We start from the raw sequence: 22,852 nt of genomic DNA, 5'->3' as shown, positions 1-22,852 counted from the left end.
CACTGATTATGACTTTTATTAATTTTTTTCAATATAGGGGGAACCACAAGTACTTTAAAAGAAGGTTATACAGCGCTGTATGTACACTTGGGAGCAGTACAGACAGACCGGATTAGTCTCATCTTCTCCCTTTAAATACTATTTATTTAAATGTTCTTTAATCTTATCCTGATACAATGATACAATAAAAGCTTGTGTAACTGGTCCTGCAGCCTTTCTGATATGTCAATACAATTTTTGCTGGGACTGTTATTTCCTTATATTTGTTTTCCCAAAAAAAAGGAATATAATAGCAATGATCAAAAAACATATGACAGGCAGAATCTGCCATGCTGTAAGACTCCCAATTCACTCACACAATAGAGAGAAAGAGAGACAGAAAGGAGAAAGAGCAAATAGAGATACTATTTTCATGTTCTTGAAGGCTGGTCCATGGTGGAAATCGACATCAGTTCGTAGTGAGGTGCAGAGAAACGCAAAAAGAGTTTCTGCACCTTCAGCAACCATCACTCTTCCGCTGTCTGTTTGTGGTCTCACCGAAAAGCTTACTTCCATAGTTGTGTGCTCAAAGTTTGGCCGGATCCAGTTGCCGCCCAACCACCCATAGCAGCTGGAGACTGAGTGAAGGCCATGTGTCCGGGTGCACCGTTCAGATGCAAGCCCGACATCTGATGGTTCACCTGAGGGTAGGAAAACACATTCCGATCATTATTCGGGAAGGAAATTATAATCTTGACCAACAATCAACCACTCATTTTCTAGCCCTGAAGTGCTAAAAATAACTGGACACACCCTCGACAGTGAAATCAGGTGGAGGTTGTTGGCCTCATCCTTAAAATGGACTTTTGTGCACATGTTTAGTTTCTTTTGGCTTTCCCTCTGTGACACGCTGATCTTGTATGTTGTTGTATGTATGTCGTGTCTTCCTCTCTTGTGGTCAGAATTTCAACTGCAGCTTGAAACTACATTGTAACTTGGCCAAACATTTTACGTGCCCTCACTCCATGTAGAGCTAAACACCTAACATTGCACTTTTTGGCCTATTGGGAAGAGTTTGGCCAGGATCTTTTTCTTGTGTCTTTTTTTTTAATACAACACCAAACGTAAATAATTCTCCATTCATTTGTGCAGTGACTTTACAGAGCTGGAGCCTCACAGCAATACCTGAGCCATGTTCCACTGAGCTTGTTGACCAGGTTGGATGGCGTACATGCCCTGGGCAGGCATCATGGCACCGCCATGTGGCGCCATCATTCTGGGGGCCATGCCCATCACACCGTTAGCAGGGGCATTTCCCATGAAGCCATTGGGCATGGTCATCCCAACCATCATTCCTGGACTCGGCCCCATCATGGCTGCTCCACTCTGTGCCATCATGGCCCCCATAACGGTCGTCGGTGGCACGGCGGTTCCCATACCGGGGAAAGCCTGATAACCACCAGAAGTGTGAACGGGAAACGGCATCTGAGAGGGTCCAATGAACATGCCAGCTGATGGAAAGAAGGCAGTAGGCAAATAATAATGTTAATTTACCGCGACATAAAGGTTTGCTCACATTAAGAATGTGCACAACCCAGTTGGGTAGCATATGCAATGTGACTACTGTTATTTCTCCTTCGGGCTTCATTCAGCAACCTTTGCACTGGTGTTACCGTTAAATCCAGACTGACGGATGGAAGCCGGGGGATTTCATCAGGCATTCTAAAGTGAGTGATAAATTGGACCTTTGAATTATATAATTTGATGCCAATTGCTCTTTATGTTATATAAGCTTTTATAGATTAATACAAAGTCCACATTGTTTAGCGAATTGTAGCTATTGACATTTATGGCATTAATGGATTTATTTCCAGTTTGAAATTGAAACTTCTGACTGTCCCCGAATGCATTTCATGTCTTGTGAAATGCAAGAGATGGCACTGATTCAAGTAATATTTCCATTATCCATTTCAAAGGTTGAGTGTGTTACAAATAACAATCCAAATATTTAATCACAGCCGTGGACCGGCCTGTTACATGGCACGAGTGGTCCATGTGAAGGTTGGGGACCACTGCTCTACACTCACATAAGGAGGAACTTGAGTGTCACAGGAAAAGTCACATGACATTATAAAAAAAATATGCATTAAATGGATCGATTTATGGTTTTGTGAATTGATATAAAGATATAGAAAGGACAATAAAATGGATTAATATTTTTTTAACACAGCTTTGCTCACAATATGGCCCTTTCGAGGTAAGTTTTATGTTGGTAAGTTACAACATAACGTAATATGGCGTCCTCCTACCTGCTGGAGCCTGTGGCGACATGTTGTTAGTTCCATAGAGTGACAAGATGGAGTCCTTGGACAATGGTTTCTTGGCGTGATCTTCTGTCTTTGCTGTGCTACTGCTGTCATTGAACAGGTCAAGCTCGCCGTGTCCTGACGCTGGCGTTCCTCCGCCCACTGCTGCTGGTGGGGCTTGTGTAGGAGTGCTTGCAACACTGCAAGAGCTCGCCTAGATGAAAAACAACCAAATATATAGAATTACATTGAACAGCAGCGGGTTTGTGCTTGATTTACATGCCGTAGACTCGATCTACTAGAATCTAGAAAGTCCAAGATGGGGCCCGAGTAGGCAGCCGTCAGCAAGTGCTCTCACGAGCACCATTTGACTGTCATCACTGTACAGCTCTGGGATGATTGTGCTTTTTTGCATCTGTAATGGGCAGCATTTTCACAGACCGGCTTTGTTCAGCGGAAAGGTCGTTGCTGTTGGACAGTCTGCGGCTGGATGGATGAATGCATGGCTTGAGGAGCCCTTGATGAAAGAGTGTCAGCGCAGAGCACCGCTGCGTATGTGGAACTGTTGCAGCTTGGAATTAAAGCGTATTTACGTGGGACAGGAAATGTGAGACAATCTCTTTTCGCCAATGGATGCTACAGCGTTGTGTTTGCTTTCAACATTTAGCTTGTAGCAGACGTGCACGTTTCCCCATGCCGCCCCTGATCCACTGGTGAAAAGGACACTTTGATCCTCTCCTCTGTCATCGATAACTCCTTCATGCAACAAAGAGGATGCAGAAAGTGCTTAAGATTGGATGACTGTCTTTGTGGTGTCATATTATTCTGTTTTTTTGTTCTTTTGACTTCAAGATGGCGCCGCAATAGTGGCTGCCTTTACAGCAGGTCCGGCATTTTGTTTTTCTACTTCTTCCCTGCCTTTCCTCTTCCTTCCATAACTTTGCTGCTGTGAAATATACATATCTCCACTGCCAGACTATAAAAGGCTAATCCAATCCAATCTATTTCTCCCGCATATAACTCCAGTGATGCTGCATACATGTTTGGATGCACATTTAGCATCTAAGTTAGTTGCGACAACAATGAAGTAAACAATGCCAAATTACAAAAAATGTAAATATTTTTTTGATTGTGTAACTTCATTCCATTAATAACCAGTGGATTTCTCCTCATTTTATCAGAAGTAGCCATCTTGACAGATACGTACTTGAACTGTCGTTCAGATTTACAAAGCCTTGAAAAGTATTCACATAGCTTGATTTTTTTCCCCACATTTTGTGATCTAACAATCATAAACTTGAATGTGTTTGTTGAAATATGATAGACCAACACAACATAGCACACAAGCGACAGCGAAAACCCCCATGTGCAAATTCAGTCAATGTAATTTTTTTGTTGCAATCAATATCAGTCCCACCCCACGTGCATCCGTTCTTTTCTTTTTTTGGAAGATGATTAAGCAATATCATGTGTTGGAAACAGTGTGAATTCTTTAACGATGTAATGATAATGGCTTAGGAGACAGGCCGAGGTTTGTTTTGTGGTTGTGGTGGTTTTGCAGATGTGAAGATTCCGCCTATTGGAGCAATACGGCATATTGTCGGTTGTACCTGAGGAAACTGAGCAGTTGATGTGGAAGATGGTAGGGGGTTGGATACCATAGGACCAAATATGTCCAGGTCATTATTGTTCTGACTTGTGCTCGTGATCCCATTGTTGCTTGGTGCAGCTGCCGGTGCGTCTACCAGAGAAAAGTGAAAAGACCGGTTTTACAGGTGGAAAAAGCTTACCACAAAAGGTAACAAAGCACTTTCTACTCATTAGAATATGCAATGTTTCACCACGAACAGACTTAAGTCCAATTTTTGTTTCGTGAGGTCAAAAAAAAAAACCTCAAACCATGGGCTCGTTGACCATAAATAAAACACCAACTGAAACCAGAGTCCTCTTCAAATCATGAATTTCATCGAGCATCAAGCCAATGGGGTTCAGCACTGATTTGACCTTTTAGGGCCCCTTTCCTGTTTGCCATGTTGAAACATAAAAAGTCAGCGTGTCAGTGACTGAATCAGCAACTTTAACTTCCTGTAAGAGCAAGGCTTACACTGGTTCACGGCTTCAACCTTTCTGGACGAACACATACGTTTACATTGCAAACAACAAACTGTAGTCCATGACTGGTGGCAGGGAGGTTCATGAGAATTCAAATACTGGACTGAGAGGGTGGAGCTAGCCAAGCTGCAGTGTTGATTACTCAACAATCTTCAATAGTATGAAACAATGGGAATGGGCAGGACAAAAAAAAATTCTTTTTGTCTTCGGCTTAACATTAGCCTGTGGTAGGGTCTTTTTCGGTCCTATAATAGCAAAAGTACTCCACTCGATAACAAACCACGTCCGCAGTCAAATAAAGGGGGGGGGGGGGGGGTGTCGAAAATTAGTCCGCGAGCCACCGTGGCGCTGTTTGACCGCGTTGTTTGGTGTTCATTCGCCGAAAACTAGTCCGCCAGCTACCGTGGCGCTGTGTGGTTTGGTTCATCCGCCGAAAACTAGTTCGTCAGCCAAGACTATATGCTTGCGAATTTAATGTTCGTGAGGCGAAAAGTTCGTGAGCTAAAGCGGTCGTAACCTCAGACAGATATTACAATCACAAGCCACCTCATAAATACATTACTTACACAGAATAGACCTTTCAAAACTAACGAACTCAAGGATCGGGGTCAGATCTTACCCGCCAAATCATTTTATGCGACTTGCGAAACTAAATCAAACATGTCGACCTACATTAGAAATGTATAACGTGTAATAAATAATAGACATTATAAGCATTCTTTTTGTGAGCAAAACTCCTCACTACTACAGTCACTTCAACAATGGTGGAATAAACCATTGTTCTTGACTTCTTTATATGGTTTGACAGTCAATAAATGCCCCTCAAGGAAAACAGCGACGACAGTGAGTTTTGACACTTGCGCCTTCATGTATAAATGGCTGATGAAAAAGAGAAGCAGACTCACCAAGCGCTAATAGGTTCACTGAAGGCTCCGATGGCTTAACTGGGCTGATTTTAGGGATTTGCCTTGACTCTTCATTTTTCTTAAAATAATAAGTTAACAGTCATTTAAGATGCTAAATTAGTGAAATCCTAGGAATCTGCGCAAATGTGCAGATAAGTACTTACCTTTGTGGTAGAGGACACCTTGCTCCCTCGCTCTGACTCCTTCTCTTTCTTGATACAATCTTTAGGCTGACAAAACAAGCATTCAAAAAATAAATGAGTTATGCTTGTTTGAGCCCGGACAATAAATATGGATTTAAAATATTCATATCAGACAATAATAAAGGAACATACACTGCCTCCATTGGTCACATTCATGTTGTAGTATTTCTTCTTCTCGTATTTATCCCTGATGAAGAATTCAACTGCTCTGAGGCCATAGTCAAGGAAAAACTGCAGCTTTACACATTGGATGGTTTTTAAATATATCTTCATTATTGAATGACCTTCAATTGAGGAGTTTGAGCATCACTGATTGTGTTGGGGGGATTGGTTCCTACTTGGTGATGGTGTGGATGTGGGTGTGAAGGGTTGTTTGTCCCTATATGTGCACTTCGATTGATTGGCGAATAGTTGAGGGCATAGTCAGCCTTCTGCGCTGGTTCAGCTGGGATTGGCTCCGCCACCCACCCTGATCCTCTACAGCATGGGTAGGCAATTCCAGGCCTGGGGGGCTGTTATCTTGCATGTTTTCCATATCATCCTGTTGCAATAAACTGGGCTGAAATGAATAGGTTCAAGATCAGGTTTCCAGAGTGTGCTGATGATCTGATCATTTGAATTGGTTTGTCACATCTCGGCTCGATTACTGTAATGTGATTTACTTTGGAGTGAGCCAATCCTCCATGAAGCGTCTCCAGCTGGTCCAGAATGCTGCTACTTGCTTCTTCTTCTCGTAAGAGGGAGCACATAACTCTTACTCTGGCATTCCTTCACTGGCTCCCTCTACATTTTAGAGTTCTTTTCAAGATCTTATGATTTGTCTTTGAATCTTTAAATTGCCTCGCTCCTCCTTACCTCTCCGAGCTCATCCACCTCTACACACCTTCAAGACGCCTAGTTTGTGACTGCTTTTTTTACCTGTATATGATACCTGTCCATGTTAAGTGCTTTGTTGCAGCTTCAACTGTTGTCAAAACGCGATATAAATAAATATGTATTGTATTGTATAGTTGTGTTGCAATAGGTAGATAGAAATCAAGCAGGCATTGCCTACCTCTGTTCTATAGGACAAGCGGTGTTGAAAATTGATGGATAGGATTATTTTGACAATGGTTTGCAGTGGTGTGTCCTTGTTATGGCTCGTGTGCCGGTGTATCAAAAATGGTGGCCAGTGAATTCATACAAATCAGATGACATTTTCAGTTAAGTGCAGATAGTGAAAGATACTGGTCTGTTTGAGGTCGTCTGAAGTTTGCAGGAAGGTCGGCCTCATACAGCTGCCTGGCCTTGGTGTTTCCCATATCCTGTATACGCTGACAAAAGAAGAGGTAAAGACAGAAATGCAATGCACTTACTTGTACATGCTCACAGTATTTGTGTTGTGTGCATGTAACAAGTAAAAGGTGCCAGACCAGCAGAATGACCATCACTATCAGTTTTTGTCTTCAAAATATGACATCAACTTGACAAGGGACTACAGAAAAAAAATGGTCAATAGCATATTTACATCAAAATGTTCATTAATATGCACTGCCATTTTAAAATACAAAATTATGTGTGTAATATTTGGGCCAGTTTACATTAACAGTAAGCTGATCGACTTGAAGATGCCTCAAGGCCTTTTCACATCACACTTCACTTTGCGTGAACGTCCGCCGGGTTCTGAGGCTTGACGTAGTCACATCTCAGGAAGTAAACAGGGAGGCTTTTCACATGAGAAGTAGCTTCCGCCTTGGCAAGGCGTATCTCATCATTGCAGTTAAAAAAAACGGACTTTGCTTTTTTTCAGGAAAACAAAACTAGTAAGAAATTGGTCATGGTGCATCACATTAAGGCTCTCCAGGAACTCTGAGATATTAACATAGTTTGTGAGCTACTATTTCTCATGCCGTGTATTGTAAAAGCCCATCTAAACAGCACATAGAATCACTCCGCCATCTGTTCTCGCTCACACAGTGTGATAAATGTATTTATTTATTTTAAGCATCAAATATTAGAATCAAAGGCATGATTGTAAATAGTTATTATAAAATCTAGGGAGTATCTTTTGTTTTCGTTTTCACAGAACCTGTTCTGGTTCTTGACTGCTTTTGCTGCATAAACTGGGGAAGATGTGTTGGTTCTAAAATAGTGGTGACAAACTAGTTTTAGCAGTGACGTACTGTAATTTCACCAGGGCAAAAGCATCGCAAAAATAAGGACGGTGGCTCACGGTCCTAAAATAATGGTGATGGGCTGTAATTTAACAATGACAGAAGCACTATTCAAATAACGATTATGGACAGATGATTTCAGTTAGTTTCACCTGTAAGGACGGGTGACCTGGCCAGTGAATAATCGTGGCCAAAATTTTGTAATTGCCCACTTCCTTCGCTGGCATTAAGAAAACACACATTTAATTGTAAAAAATAACCTGCAGCATCCTGGTTGAGCCGCTGTGGCCCCATGATTAGGAATCACAACTGACTGCATTCACCCACTGTGAGTAGATTATAGGTGTCGTGGTACATTTTTCTAATATAAAACACGATGTGAAATAAAAAGTCACACTGTATAGCAGGCACATTACCACGACCTTACTTGGATTTGCTCTGAGGTCCATTGGTCCAAGTTGACTGACTTCACTCGGGATATGTGGACACCAAGGTTCCTGTGGATGCCCGCACACCGAATGCAGATAAACACTCCCAGGTTCCAAGACGCCCATCTCGGACCTGACAAAGGAAAGAGGGTTTCCTGGTGGACCTGACTAGTAAGAGGTGGCTTAAACTCAAAGGGTACGATACACTACTCTTGCACCCTACATATTTCTGTGACGTGACATTGAGGCTTTAGAAATTTCTGGATTAATACATGATAAACATGCTGTGTGATGTTTCCAGTGGTAGAAACGGATTCATTGTGAAAGTATACGATTCATGCTCTTGCGAAGACAAAACGGGTTAACCAGTTAGCCAGGCACTTAGTTTAGCTTCAAGCGACTCGGTGTCAGCTGACTGCCGGTGCCGCTTCCGTCCCGACGCCTTACGATTTTAGCCTCAAATATAAATCGATGTTTGTGTGGCAAAATGTAACAAGTACTCGACAACGTGAATGTCGCACCTTTCGCCTCGCAGTCGGCACAATACTTGTTGTCTTCCTCTCTGAGCATTTTGGACAGGATGGCCTGGTGCTGCTCGTTCAGTTTCTGGGCCTTCTCTCTTTCCGAGCGGGTCGTCATGGTCACGTATGACGATGATGACTGTATCGAATAAAATAGTAACTACAACAATCCGTCGATAGTCAAGAAAATATGCTGATAAAAGACCATAATCAGAAAGGCGAACGCCTTCAACTGGTATGAAGACACCCGGAACCGGAATCACTTCTGCGCCCACGGGAATTCGCAAACTGACGCGTCGGCCAAATGGGATTGGACAGCCGCAATGACGTCGATTGACGCACAGAGTTTCTTCACGTTTCGGACAAAATGAACAATTAGGCTTGGTTTCACAATGTGGAACTTTTAGACAACACAATCACAATTCGTGATAATCATTAGGCGTGTAGGGCGGTAGGGTGAAAAATGAAAACCCTGCCTGTACTGTACGCCACAACAGCTGGACGACACACTTCATTAGGTACACCTGCAAAATCTAATACAAGAGCTGCGAGTAATGTGACTCATTGCCCCAACTTATATGAGTTTTTCGACCAATGGGCCGTCACTGGGTCAATTTTCGTGCGTTGTCTTGTGAGTTACAATTTAAATTAAGAGCAATCATTACATACACCCCTCCTCGAGCCAACTGAGCAATTGAAAGCAGTACAGTCATGGATGCACTTTCTGCCATGAACTCAGTAGGACACAAACTGAAACACCAAATGGAAAAAAAATCAAAAGGAGGACATAAGACCTCAGAGCACAACAAACTTTAATACAAATGGCCAACCCATGAAGCTCCATCAAACTAAAATGGCAATCAAAATGAGCATGCAAGATTTGTTTTTGACACTTTCATCTGATCACAATAGATTCAGGTTCCCAGAGGGGCATATCCTGCCCCTTATAGACCCCCCCCCCACTCTAAAATACCTGACTCAAACATGCACCTCATCAGCAAGCTCAGTAGAAGCCTGAAACGATCATGATCAATTGAATCAGATGTGTTGGAGTTGAGCGAGAGCTCAAAAACAGGCAGAATATGGCTCTTGATGAACCAGAGTTCCTTTACGCTGCAATAGATAGTCCGAATGTGTCACCAAGAGCATTTTGCCAGATGAGAATTGTCCAATTGCAGCTAAAGCTACACAAATATAAATTAGGAAGGACAAGGGAAAATTAGGGTCAGAAAAAAGTTTCCAGGCGAATCTTGAAGTTATTCTCCTGATGTCTCACAGCGATACCATGGCGGAGAAGCATCTCTACATACGGTGGCCAGAAAGTAGAGTCTATTGCCACATATGGGTCATGTGGTGTGTTCAGGACCTTGTTTATAAGTAGCTGCAAGATATAGAAGAAGCAACGCATATGATTTAACATTTTCTCTTCATCCTAACATAGCGAAAATTAAAGGTCTTTTTAACTCATTCACTGCCAGACGATGTGCAAATGTGTCCACTTGTGTCAGGGTTTTTGTCATTTTCACTCATATTGTTAGACCCACAGAATATTGAGTTTTAGGTCAACATAAACATTCGATGCAGCACAAGAAACCTTAGACTCTCTTCTTTCATCAGAAAAAAAGTTCATTTCGAGCTTACTTACCTACTTATCTGCATTGAAAAGGTAAATTCTGACTCCTTGTGAGAGGGAAAAACATAGCCAGAGGTCTGACCGAAGCTTGAAACGCACCGCCCGCAAGAAAAAACAAAAGCCGAACAAATTCTGGAATGGCGCTCCACGTCATGCTTTTCAATTCCCGAATAAATTCGGGGACGGCAGTGAATGAGTTAACCTCCGAAACAGAAGTCATATTGTGTACGCACAATGACTTCAATCAGTAACTAGTCTGGAAACAATAATTAAAAAGATGACTAGTGATTTACTCAATCATATGATGGACATGTGCATGGCTCGCCAATCAAAGTCCCCATTTAAATGTTGGTTGCAAGTTGAAATAAACAGAATTCGCCAATAAATTAAAGTAGAAGCAGTGAACATAATAAATAAATTATAATAATTGTAAGAAATTGACTAAACACGCAGCTGATGGGCGGTATCTTCTGAGCGACGTGAAGGAGAAAGCTCTTGTGCACACTGTCGTCAAAAACAAGGAACTACAACAAAGCAATTGAAGCATTTGAAGATGTAGCAACTAAAAGCAGAAAAAAAATCAAGAAGTTTATTGCTGATGCTATTTTACATACGGCGATAAATGACACATTCATTGAAATAATATTTAAGAACCGTAATGACAACAATCTTTTATGTGTTCGTAATTCTAAAGGTAGACAATTGAGGAGTGAGTAAGAAGTGCAACAGAACTTACCTCCAGAATATCACTGAGGCATAGTAAATCTTCATTTACATCATTTGGAATATTCTGGGGAAATTGAAATCATGATGAGCTACAATACAGGTGACATCCGACTTACGACCGGCCCGACTTATGACCATGATCGACAGACCCTATTTTTTTAATTTTAATTCTAAGTCTGGCACTGCAACGCGGTAGCAGCCCGGCAAGGCGTACCACAATTTTGGCCACCCAGCCAGCATCTCACACTCGCACAGCAATCGACAGTGTGATGGCACCGGAGGGGGGGAGTGCCCGACCCACCTCGGCTCTAGCCCTGGCCGGGCCGCGGCCGGCATCGGCGCGACGAGAATGCCGCATCGGGCCCACGGCCGCCGCCTCTTCGAGACTGTTCGTTCTGCTTTGGGGCAAGGTGGCGAGGTGGGCGTGTCGGCGCTGCTGACGGCCGCAGCCTTAGGCCGCGTGGAGAGTGGGTTAAGGCCGGGTAGAGGTCAGCCGGTAGAACACCGGCGACCCAGAAACACGCCTGCCCGCCCCCATGCCGTTAGAATCAGGTCGTTTGCAAGTCATTTAGCAGAGTGTCTAGTCAACAATTTGAATGGATTTCGACTTATGACCATTTTGACTTACGACCAGTTGGTTGGAACTGAACCTGGTCGTAAGTCTGCTGTTACCTGCATACCAGACTTAGAAATACCATTGAGTTTGTGTTTCGGCACCTTCAACAACATGGAGATAACACCAGAAAAGTGAGCACACCTTTTTGTTTGTCTTGGGCTCACTGCATGGTGGAGGAACATGTTTTTCGAGGATGTCTCCCAGAGACTCCATCAGCTTTTCCTTGTAGTCTTTCATTTTGTTGATCTTGTCCTTGGTTTCCAGCAGAACACTAGAATCCAAGGGGAGACACAAACAAACCACAATTAGCACACCTTTTACTAGTTTTGTATTAGTTTTAAAGTACCTGAAGTTTGCTGTAGTAATGCATTTTGAGACAATTAGTGGGAAAAAAATTGAGTGCAGTGGCTTTACGCTACCTTACACATCAGGAATGATTGACATGAAATTGAAACCGTTCAACCCCAGTAACCACTTGGGTGGGCATGGCGATTGACAAGTTTGGCTTGTCAGTTGATTGGCTGGAAACCGGTTCTGGGTGTGTGCCCCCAACCCACACTCCCCAGAGACCGGAAAAGAGATGGGTGGATTTATGCTACCCATTTTAAGCTTTACCCTTCATTATTAAGATGCTACTTGGCTATTTTGCCAGTCTAAGCTCTAATATCAATATGTACAAGTCACACTTGAGTATACCTTGTACTGTAAGTCACAGGGCCAGCCAAACTATGAAAAAAGTGCAACGTATAGTGCACCTTATACAGTATTACAAAATAGATAGTGAACAGAGCATTTAACAGGACAAAATAAATGTAAGTGTTCAATAGTTTTGCCATGGAAAAGAACACAGTTCACCGAACGTCACACTCACCTATGCTCTGATAATTTCTCTCTTTGTTCTTGTAGTCGCTTAGCATGATCAGTGGCAGCACTTAGCACCTGTCCTTTTTCCTCCACCCACTTTAGTTCACTTTAACACACAGTTGAAACAAAACCATGAACATCACTCAAGAGAAAGAAATGCATGCATGCGAGATAAAAGGTCACGCACAGTTCTTTGGTTTCTCGCAGCTTGTCTCGCTTTGCTTCGTAGCAAGAGAGAATCATCTCAAGTTCAGAGCATAGCTTGAGCATCTGTGCAAAACAGAGTGGGCGTGTCAGAAGCAGTCTCTTTTTTCAGTCCTGTATTTTTCGTGCATGTGTACCTCCTCTTTTCCAGCTTTGAGCAATACTTCAGAATTTTCTGCCAGCACTACATGGATTAAAAGAAATACAAGAAATCAATACAATTCCCATAGTTTAAAGGAAAATATAAAAAATTTGGTGAGAAAGACTGCGAAAGTTTGGAAAAAAGTGGTCAAAATGTGAATGAAGAACCTGGATACGTACCATATGTTCCATATACTGTATAAGGCATATCTTCAATGAATGACATGTTTAAAAAGGTTTTTCATATATAAGGCACAGCACCATATTATAAGGCGCCACAGTAGAGGCTGGGGATACGTTTTATATATTCCAGCATGGACCGCGGACTACTTCTACAGGGGGAAATGGAGTCAGTGGCTGCTGACAGTAGTCGCGAGACCTGCTGCGGCTCAATATTACTTAACACATAAGGTGCACCGGCGTATAAGGCGCAGGGTCATCTTTTGAAGTAAATGAAGGCTTTTGGATGCGCCTTATACACCGGAAAATACAGTAATTTATGTACCCTTTTTTTCAACTTATGTGAAAATGAGTTGTTTGTTTTTTTTTTTTTTTTTGGGGGGGGGGGGGGGGGGTGATTACTGCAAAGAGCTCCCAGTTTGAGAGAGTTTGGAAATGACAATACTCAAATCCCATCCATGTCTTCATAATTTTATGATGTTATTCATAATTGATTATTTTCATTTCTATGAAGGAATTACATGTTAACATGTACTTGATCACATCCTTGGTAGCTCACCATCTTTCCACTCCCACATTAATAATTTAACTCGGTCCGTATATTTCCATCTTCATATCATTTGTCTTGGTCCTTCTCGCACTCCTCACACCGCTGCTATCCTTGTCCACAGTCTTGTGACCTATCATATGATTGCAATTCACATCTTTCCCATGTCCATCACAAATTCCTCCATAAATTTCAACTCGTCAAGAATTCTTCAGTCCGGATCATCAGTGGAACCCCCTCCTTTCGGGGCCACTGGCTTCCAGTAAAACTGTGCATCAACTTCAAAATACTTTTGTATACATTTAAAGCCATACATAACTTACTGATCTTCAAATTTGCGTTCCCTTTCGTACCATCAGGTCCTCATCATCCCTTCGATTCTGTGTACCACCCGCCCGTCTCAGAATGATGGGTGGCGGGGGGCAAAGCTTTCAGCCGCTCTGCCCCCAAAGTATGGAAATTACTCCCACCCAACATCTGAAATATTGACTCTCTTCCCACATTCAAATCCCATCTCAAACACTACCTATTTAAAAATCACACACTCAGTTTAAATTAATCGCTTCTTTTGTTATTTATAATATTATCAGTGGTTTTATTTTTCTTGTTTTTCAGCATCAGACATCAGCATTAAGTGTTGTTCTGATTGAGATTTCTTCTAGATCTGTCATACAATTTATGTCTAAACAGTCATATATAATTCCAAAAGTTACTTACATCTCGGTTCCACTGTCTGCCACTGCTTCATTTCCGCTTCGGTTGATAACAGCCGATTAACAGACTAAAAAAAAGATATATATATATATATATATATATATATATACATACATACAGTAAAGTCTCGTTATATCGATATTCAAGGGAGTCCGAAAAAATATCGATATAACCGGGACTATCGATATATCCGACCCTGTTTGCATGTAATTTTCTCCGTGAGTGCATAGAAATAGTATCGATATAACCGGGACTATCGATATATGCGATATCGATATAACGAGACTTTACTGTATATATATATATATATATATATATATATATATATATATATATTTACATTTGTCACTACAAACAAAAAAAACATTGCTTTGAATTCAATAACTAGCCCAGGCCACACTGAAGAAATATTGATCAATCTAAAAAGATGCTTAAATATGATATGTAGGAAGATGAAAGGAAACACCAAGCACTCAATTATTTCTAGCCTTACTGTATGTCAGGTATCGACTAATGCATATCTAAAAAAAATCAACTAAATCAAAATGTGCAGCCAGCTGTTGAGATCTTCAGCGCTTTCGCGATGCATTTGGGAGAATAAAGAGTCCTGTTGTTTCGATCATACAAGTAGGATATTTATTTGCAATGTAACTTTCTTAACACCAGCTCACCTGCTCTCGAGTGTTTTCACATTGTTCTGGCTCACATAGTATGATCTTGTTTTGAAGCTGAAAAGAGTGTAAGTATGGTTTTTAGTTTCAACAGAATTGCCATTTCAGTGCTCAGAATCAAGAATACGAGTACAAAACAAATGCATAAATCACCTTATTGAGCTGAGCAAACTGTTGCTCACATTGGTTCACAAGCTCCACCTGAGCAACTTCTGACAGTTCCATTTGAGCCTGGTTGCCCTGTCTAACATCATCCTGCAGATATGGGAGTATCTTTGAGTCGGAGCTGAAGTCATGTCAATCATTCGTCGTCATGGGTGTCATGTTTGAATTTTCCATATTTTAAAAAACATACACACACATACGCACACCGGCTTCACAGTGCAGAGGTCGGAGGTTCGCCTCCTGCTCCAGCCTTCCTGTGTAGAGTTTGCATGTTCTCCCCGGGCCCGCGTGGGTTTTCTCCGGGTCCTCCGGTTTCCTCCCACATTCCAAAAACATGCATGGCAGGCAGATTGAACACTCCAAATTCAATTTGAAACTGTCCCGAGGTGTGAGTGTGGCTGTTGTACGTCTTTGTGTGCCCTGCAATTGGCTGGAAACCAAGCCTCGTGCCCGAAGACAGCTGGGATAGGCTCCAGCAACCCCCGCGACCCCAATGAGTATTCCTGCTTTTATTTGTGCATTGGATTTAAGTGGTTATTTTAGGTTTTTAAATTTGAATAGCGGTATTTGAGAAATAAGAAACTGTCCATACCATACAATACGATTAACTAAGTTGAGTTAACAAACTTACTCATGTTCTTCACGTACTTCAACATATGTTAGGACTTTATGCTTAGGTGATATATGAATATCAAGACAAGGATGGCTCATGTCGTGTCATGAAGATAAAGTAATTTCTGTCATGTTGATGATCGTTTATGATGTGTCTTTCGTCCAACAGAAACGATTCGTGGCAAGCAAGTGAATTCACAACTTGATATAAATATGAACGCAATACTTACCATTTCTGGTTACGGCGAATTGACTGAAAGAAAACTACGGAATAAAACGCTTCTTTTTCAAAATGCCGCCAACATTAATGACGTCATAAACGCGACAGTAAACGTGGAAAACATTGAAGAGCATCAATGTTGCGGGTATCTGCGCATTCGTTTTGTTTTAAACGTAATGCACGGTCTGAATTCAGCACATACAAGTTAACATGTGTCATCAAAATAACAGATGTTAAGATTGTTCAGATTTGTGTCCCGCGATGACCGAATGTTTGTTATTATTTAAGAGTAAATATTTTCCAAGTAAAATGGAACCTCTATCATGGTTAAATATCAGAATCAGAATCATCTTTATTGCCAAGTATGTAGAACACACAAGAAATTTGTTTCCGGTAGAACACGCTGCACTAGTATCGTCGTCAAAAAAACTGCTAAGTGGCACTATACAGTTCCATTTTGGCTACTGTTGGTATGAAAACTAATTATTCAAAGCAATTAGCTGTAGTCGTAGTAGCTAGTACTAGTAGTAATCGCCGTCGTCGTCGTGGGAGTAGTAGTAGCAGCAGGAGTAGTACAGCAATATCATCGTCACCATCATTGTCATCATTCTGCTCCTCCTTGAACACATCGGTACTGGCCTGATTATTATTGGAGGGTCGAGGGCCACACCCCCATAACGTCTGGCAGGGCGAGCATTGGGTCTCACTTTGCTGCTTCCCGTCGGCTGGTGGGCATTCAGCATGTGCTTCCACAATGGTACAGCAGATGGCTCTGTATACTCGTCTCCCGCCTGTACAATCGTTGCCAAATTAGAGTACAGTAAGAGTACCTGCATGGTATTTCCCCTTTTTACTCACCTTATCGTCTCTCGCTCCCCCCCCCCCCTCTCTCTCTCTCTCTCTCTCTCTCTCTCTTTCTTTCTCTCGTTTTATTTTCTTTTGCATTGTTTTACTCTGCTATCTGGTTTCAGGTCACCGTTGCAAATGAGAATCTGTTCCCAATTACTACTTTACTTGGAAAAGGTTAAAATGTCATTGTTTCATGTTACACTTTGTGTGGTATTTATCGCCATCACGTTTTACAATGACTGCTGCTTTCACAAAAATCGTGGCACTTCACAAATATGCTTTTAGTCAAACATCTGTTTGGGGCAGTCTGTAACCCAATGAATAGAATATTTAGGCGTTCTGCTTATTTTTTTCTATCAAATCGTGTTTATCATATAGCAATTTTGACTCCATACCTCGAGAGTTGCAAATGCAGTTTTTCAAACGCACAAGAGCGGCAATTTCAGGGTATAATAGTGTATTCTTGCTACTTTCAAGCTTTCTTGAAAGTCCAACTATATTCTTTGAATGATCAACTAGAATTTGATTAATATGCAAATTTACCAACAAACCGTTCCGCGTGAGCCTTCAGCGCAGCCTAATTAATCAACAGTTAAAGGAAATTAATACATACATCAATTCTGTCAGAAACATGCTTAGCCCAATCGCCCGTAAAATTGAAGTTTGAAGTATTAACTGGCTCTGCAGGAAGGCTATGATTAAAACTCTGCAATCCCACCCCATTTATATACAGTGATTTAACTGCAGGCAAATATAAAGTCGTTTACATGTCAATTTTTCGTGATGTTTTTCAAAAATGGCAATGTTATCAATTGTGATAAATAATAATAATAATAATAATAATAATAATAATAATAATAATAATAATAATAATAATAATAATAATAATAATACATTTCATTTATAAGCACCTTTCAAAACTCTCAGGGACACTTTACAGTCACAGGATATTTTTTTCTGCGGGTGAGCAGTGGCAGCCACACGCGCCAGTGCTTGTGATTATTAATAATAGTTACATTTGCAAATATCACAAAAATAGGTTTTTGTTAACATCCAAATCCTTAATTTTGGTCATCAATTGATTAAATTCACAATTATAAACAGAGTTCATCCTTCCCATTGCATGCATTATTGCAAAACTGTCAGTCGCTCAAAAATTAATTTAGCTTTACATCTGAGACTGTTTACCACAAGGTGCAAATAATAAAATAGAAAGGGAATATGAGAGATAAATGAGGGGGGGGGGGGGGTAAAGAGAGGACTGTATTGTTCCAGTAGGGACTCATGCATCAAACTTCAATTTTCCGGACGATTGAAATAGTGATTTTTTTTCCCCCATCTTGAAGTGAAATACCGAAATACACTTAAGACCTCCAGATTAATTACCATGAAGTGGCCCCACAGACTGTAATATTACTTATCACGGGCTCTCCTGACAAGCCCTCATAAAATAAACAAGTGAAATCCATAAACTTGGGTTGCCTTAAGACTCTCCCTTAAAACTATAAATGCTTATTCAGAATGAGACCCACACGTAAAATGAATCTTTTACACCCTCCACCCGTTTTCGCACCCCCCCAAATATATATATATATATATATATATATATATATATATATATATATATATATATATATATATATATATATATATATATATATATATATATATATATATATATATATATATATATATATACACACATACACACAAACACACACGCAACATATAATATAAACTACCCGCTGGCCACTGCAGGTCAACTATAATATTCATTTAACAATGTTGGTGAATTTAGTTTTAAAGCAACAGCGTGCATATTGATGAGATTATTTAGTGGCATGAGAAAAGAAAACACCAGAAATTAATTCTAATAAGTACATATTTCTTTTCCAGGTGTTCCAAATGGAATGGCCCAAGGATGGAATGGCTTTCAATTAGGACTTCTAGCTGACTACTTGGAGTCTATACATATAATAGCCATACCGTCGAATACACTTATTGAAGTTTTAAGTTGTCCTAAAACAGTCAAACACTATATAACAAGCCACGCAAAGACGCGATCTACATATCATTTCTTTGAACAAAGGAGGTTAAACGAGAGGTAGCCTTTTGAGTTGATGTTCGTGACACTCTCTCTTTCTCACATCACCATGTTTTCAGCTTCATTAAACCCCTAAAAGACAAAAGGAATAAAGAGGCAAAGGGAAGAAAACAAACAAAAGGCTCCCTAACCAGGCTTTGGCATCAATGCCAGTCTCAACTCTTTATGGGTTCCCTACTTAACATCAAAAACACTTTCAAGAAAATCCATTTCTTGTTTAGGAACCCTTCTTGGACAAAAGTCAAACTTATTATTCGGCAGCTAAAGCGGAGAAAGACAAGTCACTCACAAAAAAAGGGCCACTTTCATTGTAATTCATTGACTTGTTCAAAACGGGAGGCAAAGAAAAGGGCCAGACATTAATAGCCGCAGATGCCCTCGTGAAGGGAGAGTCTATGAAGGCATTATGGTCTTTGTTCGCACTCACTTCAACTGCTTAAAAGGAGGGTTAACTCAATCCATCAAATTGTCCGAAATTGTGAGGAAATTTCAAAAACCATATGGCCTCCAAACGTTTGCGTCCTTTTTGTGCGGTGGGACACACTTGTCTCAGTATTGCTGGCAGCGGGGGGCGGCCCTGCGCCTTTGTGGCTTTGCCCATCGGGGAACGCTGCTCATTTGTCCCCACTTTTCATGCTTTACGCTCAAAATTACGGCCTGCACCCCCGGAACAAAAAAGACCCCCAAAGGCCGGCATAAAGTGGGCCAAAACCTTGTGTTTTCGTGGCATCCTCTTCTTTATTTGCCGCGGCCAGATTTGTGTTTCTCACATAAATTTTTGGCCCGAATAGAGAAACACGTCTGCGGGTCAGGAAGCCACGATACGCATTTAAGACGTGAAAGGACATGGGAGATTCTGGACCACAATATGTTTCCAGCATCCTCGTAGAAAAGGACACAAAGGGATTAAATAGCGCAGTATAATACGTTTAAATAGACGCGTTTGATGGCTTTACACGCCCGAGCGGCGTGTCGTATAGCACGGTTTTTATTAGTCTGCAGTAGAGAAAGTAAAAACAAAATATTCTTTAAGAATTACAGCCTAAAGGAAATATTCAGCGGGGAAAATGTCATTTTATTCCCATTGTTGCCTATATACATTGCAGTCTGTGCATTAATTGGTTTTCAAATCCTGATTTTTAGAAAGGCACTTACAGGTGTTGAAATCATAACAAACGGTCTCCAAACTAAGTAATAAGAAAAGAATTAAAAATCACCACAATAAAAAGTCTTTTTTTCTGCATCACGCCATCATTGGAAAAAAATCCCACTCTTCATGCACCGCGGCACATGGTGAAAAGAGGAGGGGAACCGCCGCAGCTCACGGAACGTAAAAACATTTAAATTAAAATCAAATAAATGAAGAAAAAACAACGTTAAATAAATATAACAGTAATCACAAATCAAATCATGCATTTCCATGCTAAACATGATTGGGTGAGGGTAGGCCCGATATGAAAAGTAATGGAACGAACATGTTCTGAATGTTCGTGCGCACGCGCCTGCCTGGATGTGTGTATGGCGTTAAAAATAACAAGAACAATAATCACAATAATAATAAGTTACAAGTGTCATTTTTGACCATATTGCTTTGATTGCAAAGACGGTTTGTTACGTGTCGTGAATGGCCACTGCATATTTCTTCTTCTTGTGTATCCATGCTTATCCACTGTGAGTGCCCGTACAAAAGTATAATTACATTTTGGTACATGTTCAGAAAAGTGGTACACAATATAAGCCGTAAATTATACAAGTAAATCCTCGACGGCGTTTGTGTGTGTCCATCGTTTTTTTTTCTCTCCTGCGCAACAGGGACATCAGTCATCCACGTCAATCTCCACGTCCTCGTCCTCCGAGCACTCTTTGCTCGTTGTGTGGTCTGAGAAAGGCGACAGCGGGGATCTCGTCACTTTTTGGCCGAGATCGTGCTCCTGCTGGCCCCCCCGCGTGGGGGAGTCGACTCGAGGATGGCCCAGCGTGCCATTGGCGCATTTTTCCAGGTCGGCCAGCTTGGCCAGCTTGTCCAAGGGGACCTGGCCGATCGCCTTCGCCGACTCCACGTCAGCCTTCATCTCCTCCAGGTCTCGCTTTAGCTTGGCCCGGCGGTTCTGAAACCACGTGATGACCTGCGCGTTGGTCAGGCCGAGCTGCTGGGCGATCTGGTCCCGGTCGGCCGGGGATAAGTACTTCTGGTACAGGAAGCGTTTCTCCAGCTCGTAGATTTGATGGTTGGTGAAGGCCGTGCGGGACTTTCGGCGCTTCTTCGGGGTGGTTCTTTGCCCGAAGAGGGTCATGCCATCCCGCCCTGTAGAGAAAAGGAAAAACACATTCAAAATAAATAAATCAATAACAAATCCGATGCCTTATTAAGAAAACCACACGGGAATGACCACTAGCATCAGATAATAATACTCCATTTTGATTGGCAATAATTGAACAATTATTGTGGTGATAGTTTGCAATCTTTCATATCCTACCGGGAGCTCTTGTCTACAAATAATGCGACCAAGTGATGTCACCAAAATGATGAGGTTCAACTGCTGTTCGATTAATACATCTAAACTCGGCCATTCTTTTGTCTATACGTCAGTGCTGCTGCAAGTTTTGCCGATGAGTTTATTAAATGTAAACTTATAAATAACGTGTGACAATCAGCACTCAAACAAAATAAAAACGATGATTTTAAAAACGAGGAGGGACTTTTGGGCTAATTATAGTTGTACGTTAGCATCGGATATGTTTGCAGATGCACCTTCATGTGTGTGTTTTTATTTCCAGAGCTGCGTCGATATTACAAAAAACCATCAATTTGAGGCGCATGCATACCTTCTGCCGCCTGTAGCACGCTGACCTCCAGCCCCTTGAAGGTTTTGCTGGCCAGCTCTTCCAGGGCGCACAGCGGCGAGGTTTGGGTGAGCAGAGCCCGGCTGGCCAGAGGCAAGCTTGAGGCGCGGTGCTTCTCGCTAGAAGAGATGAGATGAGCCGTGCCACAAATAGTGTAACTTCGCTTCACGGACGGCTTGTTAAGGATGTCCTCGATGCTGAAGGGGGTCAGTGGCTTGTTGGAGTTGGCCGGGGGCGGCAAGTGGTCCAGCGGGCTTCGCCTCCTGTTTTCCCCCGCATCACATTTGGCCACTTCTTTGGATGTCATCGCTGGTGGTGAGTTGGGCTGCCGGGTCGAGGTGGGGACAATCAGATTGGAAAACGACCGAGGCTATGCAGGGGAGATGGCTTGCAAAAGTCACATAACAGAGCGAGACTGAAGGAGGACAATCTTATTCCAAAACGGGATGTCTTCAAAGTGCTCCTCCAGAGTCCGCTGTGGCGAGAAGCCTCCCGGAAAATGGCGAGCTCCAAACAATTGGCGATTACTAACAAGTTATCATTGACTGGTAGCTAATCAATTATTTCCAGTGGCACTTTCGCCCTCTTCCTTTTCACTGTTTGACTATGTTGCTGTCCAGCGCCGAGGTTTTTGCGACTGGAGGTGAGGGGGTGGGATGCGGGGTGGGGGTCCCATTAATTAGGATGCATGGCTGGAAGGAGGAGGAGCCCGGTGGAATTATCATGCGTTGTACTCATATCATCTTCGGTCTAATTTAGTCGTGTGGTGATTTACGAGAATAGCTTGGTGGAGTCAATGAGGGGGGGGAGGGGGCAGGGGGTGAGAACAAGGAAAGGAGGGAGGGGGGCACACGAGAGAGAAGGAGAGAAATCACAAACCGTCGCCTATTTAAACCTTTTTACGCATAAAAGTTCACTTTCAGCTGGCGACACTTTGCGTTCTTTCGTTTTGTGAAAGAAATTGGATTATTCGACGAGTGATGATCGAAGTTAGTCATGAGGATGTTTGTTTTTTGAGGATGATTCTTTTTTTTTGTAAAGGTAAAGTCGAGCTAAACCATAGATTAGCTCTGATGATGCTTCCTCTGAGGCGCCAGAGAGGAGCAGCATGCGGCCCTCTCAGCATCACCAAAGCGCTCTCATAATTCAGGCAAT

The 22,852-nt window shown here is 41.9% G+C and overlaps 3 protein-coding genes across 3 annotated transcripts; all 3 read right to left on the bottom strand.

Moving 5' to 3' along the window:
• smap1 (small ArfGAP 1) lies at positions 1-8,872 on the bottom strand. Its single transcript, XM_089006780.1, has 10 exons — positions 8,608-8,872; positions 8,086-8,219; positions 6,733-6,818; positions 5,638-5,713; positions 5,467-5,532; positions 5,303-5,381; positions 3,896-4,026; positions 2,289-2,499; positions 1,165-1,490; positions 1-680 (listed from the first exon to the last, which is right to left on the bottom strand). The coding sequence occupies exons 1-10, from the start codon at positions 8,723-8,725 to the stop codon at positions 546-548; spliced, it is 1,362 nt and encodes a 453-aa protein (XP_088862906.1). The 5' UTR covers positions 8,726-8,872; the 3' UTR covers positions 1-545.
• Positions 8,873-9,413: 541 nt separating this feature from the next.
• On the bottom strand, positions 9,414-15,992 carry cenpk (centromere protein K). The gene is made up of 10 exons (XM_089006186.1): positions 15,911-15,992; positions 15,057-15,158; positions 14,904-14,960; positions 14,236-14,299; positions 12,788-12,834; positions 12,634-12,716; positions 12,454-12,552; positions 11,724-11,853; positions 10,977-11,030; positions 9,414-9,988 (listed from the first exon to the last, which is right to left on the bottom strand). The coding sequence occupies exons 1-10, from the start codon at positions 15,911-15,913 to the stop codon at positions 9,833-9,835; spliced, it is 795 nt and encodes a 264-aa protein (XP_088862312.1). The 5' UTR covers positions 15,914-15,992; the 3' UTR covers positions 9,414-9,832.
• Positions 15,993-19,921: 3,929 nt separating this feature from the next.
• LOC148892628 (transcription factor LBX1-like) lies at positions 19,922-22,323 on the bottom strand. Its single transcript, XM_089006275.1, has 2 exons — positions 21,680-22,323; positions 19,922-21,158 (listed from the first exon to the last, which is right to left on the bottom strand). Exons 1-2 carry the CDS (start codon positions 22,002-22,004, stop codon positions 20,671-20,673), a joined length of 813 nt encoding a protein of 270 aa, XP_088862401.1. The 5' UTR covers positions 22,005-22,323; the 3' UTR covers positions 19,922-20,670.
• Between the last annotated feature and the right edge of the window lie 529 nt (positions 22,324-22,852).

Source organism: Hippocampus bargibanti, linkage group LG10, assembly GCF_051943395.1.
Source record: "Hippocampus bargibanti isolate YZ-2025 linkage group LG10, ASM5194339v1, whole genome shotgun sequence".
Classification (NCBI taxonomy): Eukaryota; Metazoa; Chordata; class Actinopteri; order Syngnathiformes; family Syngnathidae; genus Hippocampus; species Hippocampus bargibanti.
Note: the sequence above shows the minus strand (reverse complement) of the source record. Positions and strands in the feature narration are given on the sequence as shown.

What these genes read in the sequence shown, in the direction of transcription:
- smap1 (XM_089006780.1), bottom strand. Translation starts at nt 8,725, where the DNA reads ATGACGACCCGCTCGGAAAGAGAGAAGGCCCAGAAACTGAACGAGCAG. An exon ending in TGCCGACTGCGAGGCGAAAG is followed by an intron (nt 8,220 to 8,607) that starts GTGCGACATTCA and finishes TTCCTTTGTCAG; the next exon opens with GTCCGAGATGGGCGTCTTGG. An exon ending in GGACCTCAGAGCAAATCCAA is followed by an intron (nt 6,819 to 8,085) that starts GTAAGGTCGTGG and finishes TTCTTTTGTCAG; the next exon opens with CGTATACAGGATATGGGAAA.
- cenpk (XM_089006186.1), bottom strand. An exon ending in GTGAAAACACTCGAGAGCAG is followed by an intron (nt 14,300 to 14,903) that starts GTGAGCTGGTGT and finishes TCTTTTTTTTAG; the next exon opens with TCTGTTAATCGGCTGTTATC. An exon ending in GCCTCAGTGATATTCTGGAG is followed by an intron (nt 9,989 to 10,976) that starts GTAAGTTCTGTT and finishes TATATCTTGCAG; the next exon opens with CTACTTATAAACAAGGTCCT.
- LOC148892628 (XM_089006275.1), bottom strand. Translation starts at nt 22,004, where the DNA reads ATGACATCCAAAGAAGTGGCCAAATGTGATGCGGGGGAAAACAGGAGG. An exon ending in CGTGCTACAGGCGGCAGAAG is followed by an intron (nt 21,159 to 21,679) that starts GTATGCATGCGC and finishes TTTTCTCTACAG; the next exon opens with GGCGGGATGGCATGACCCTC.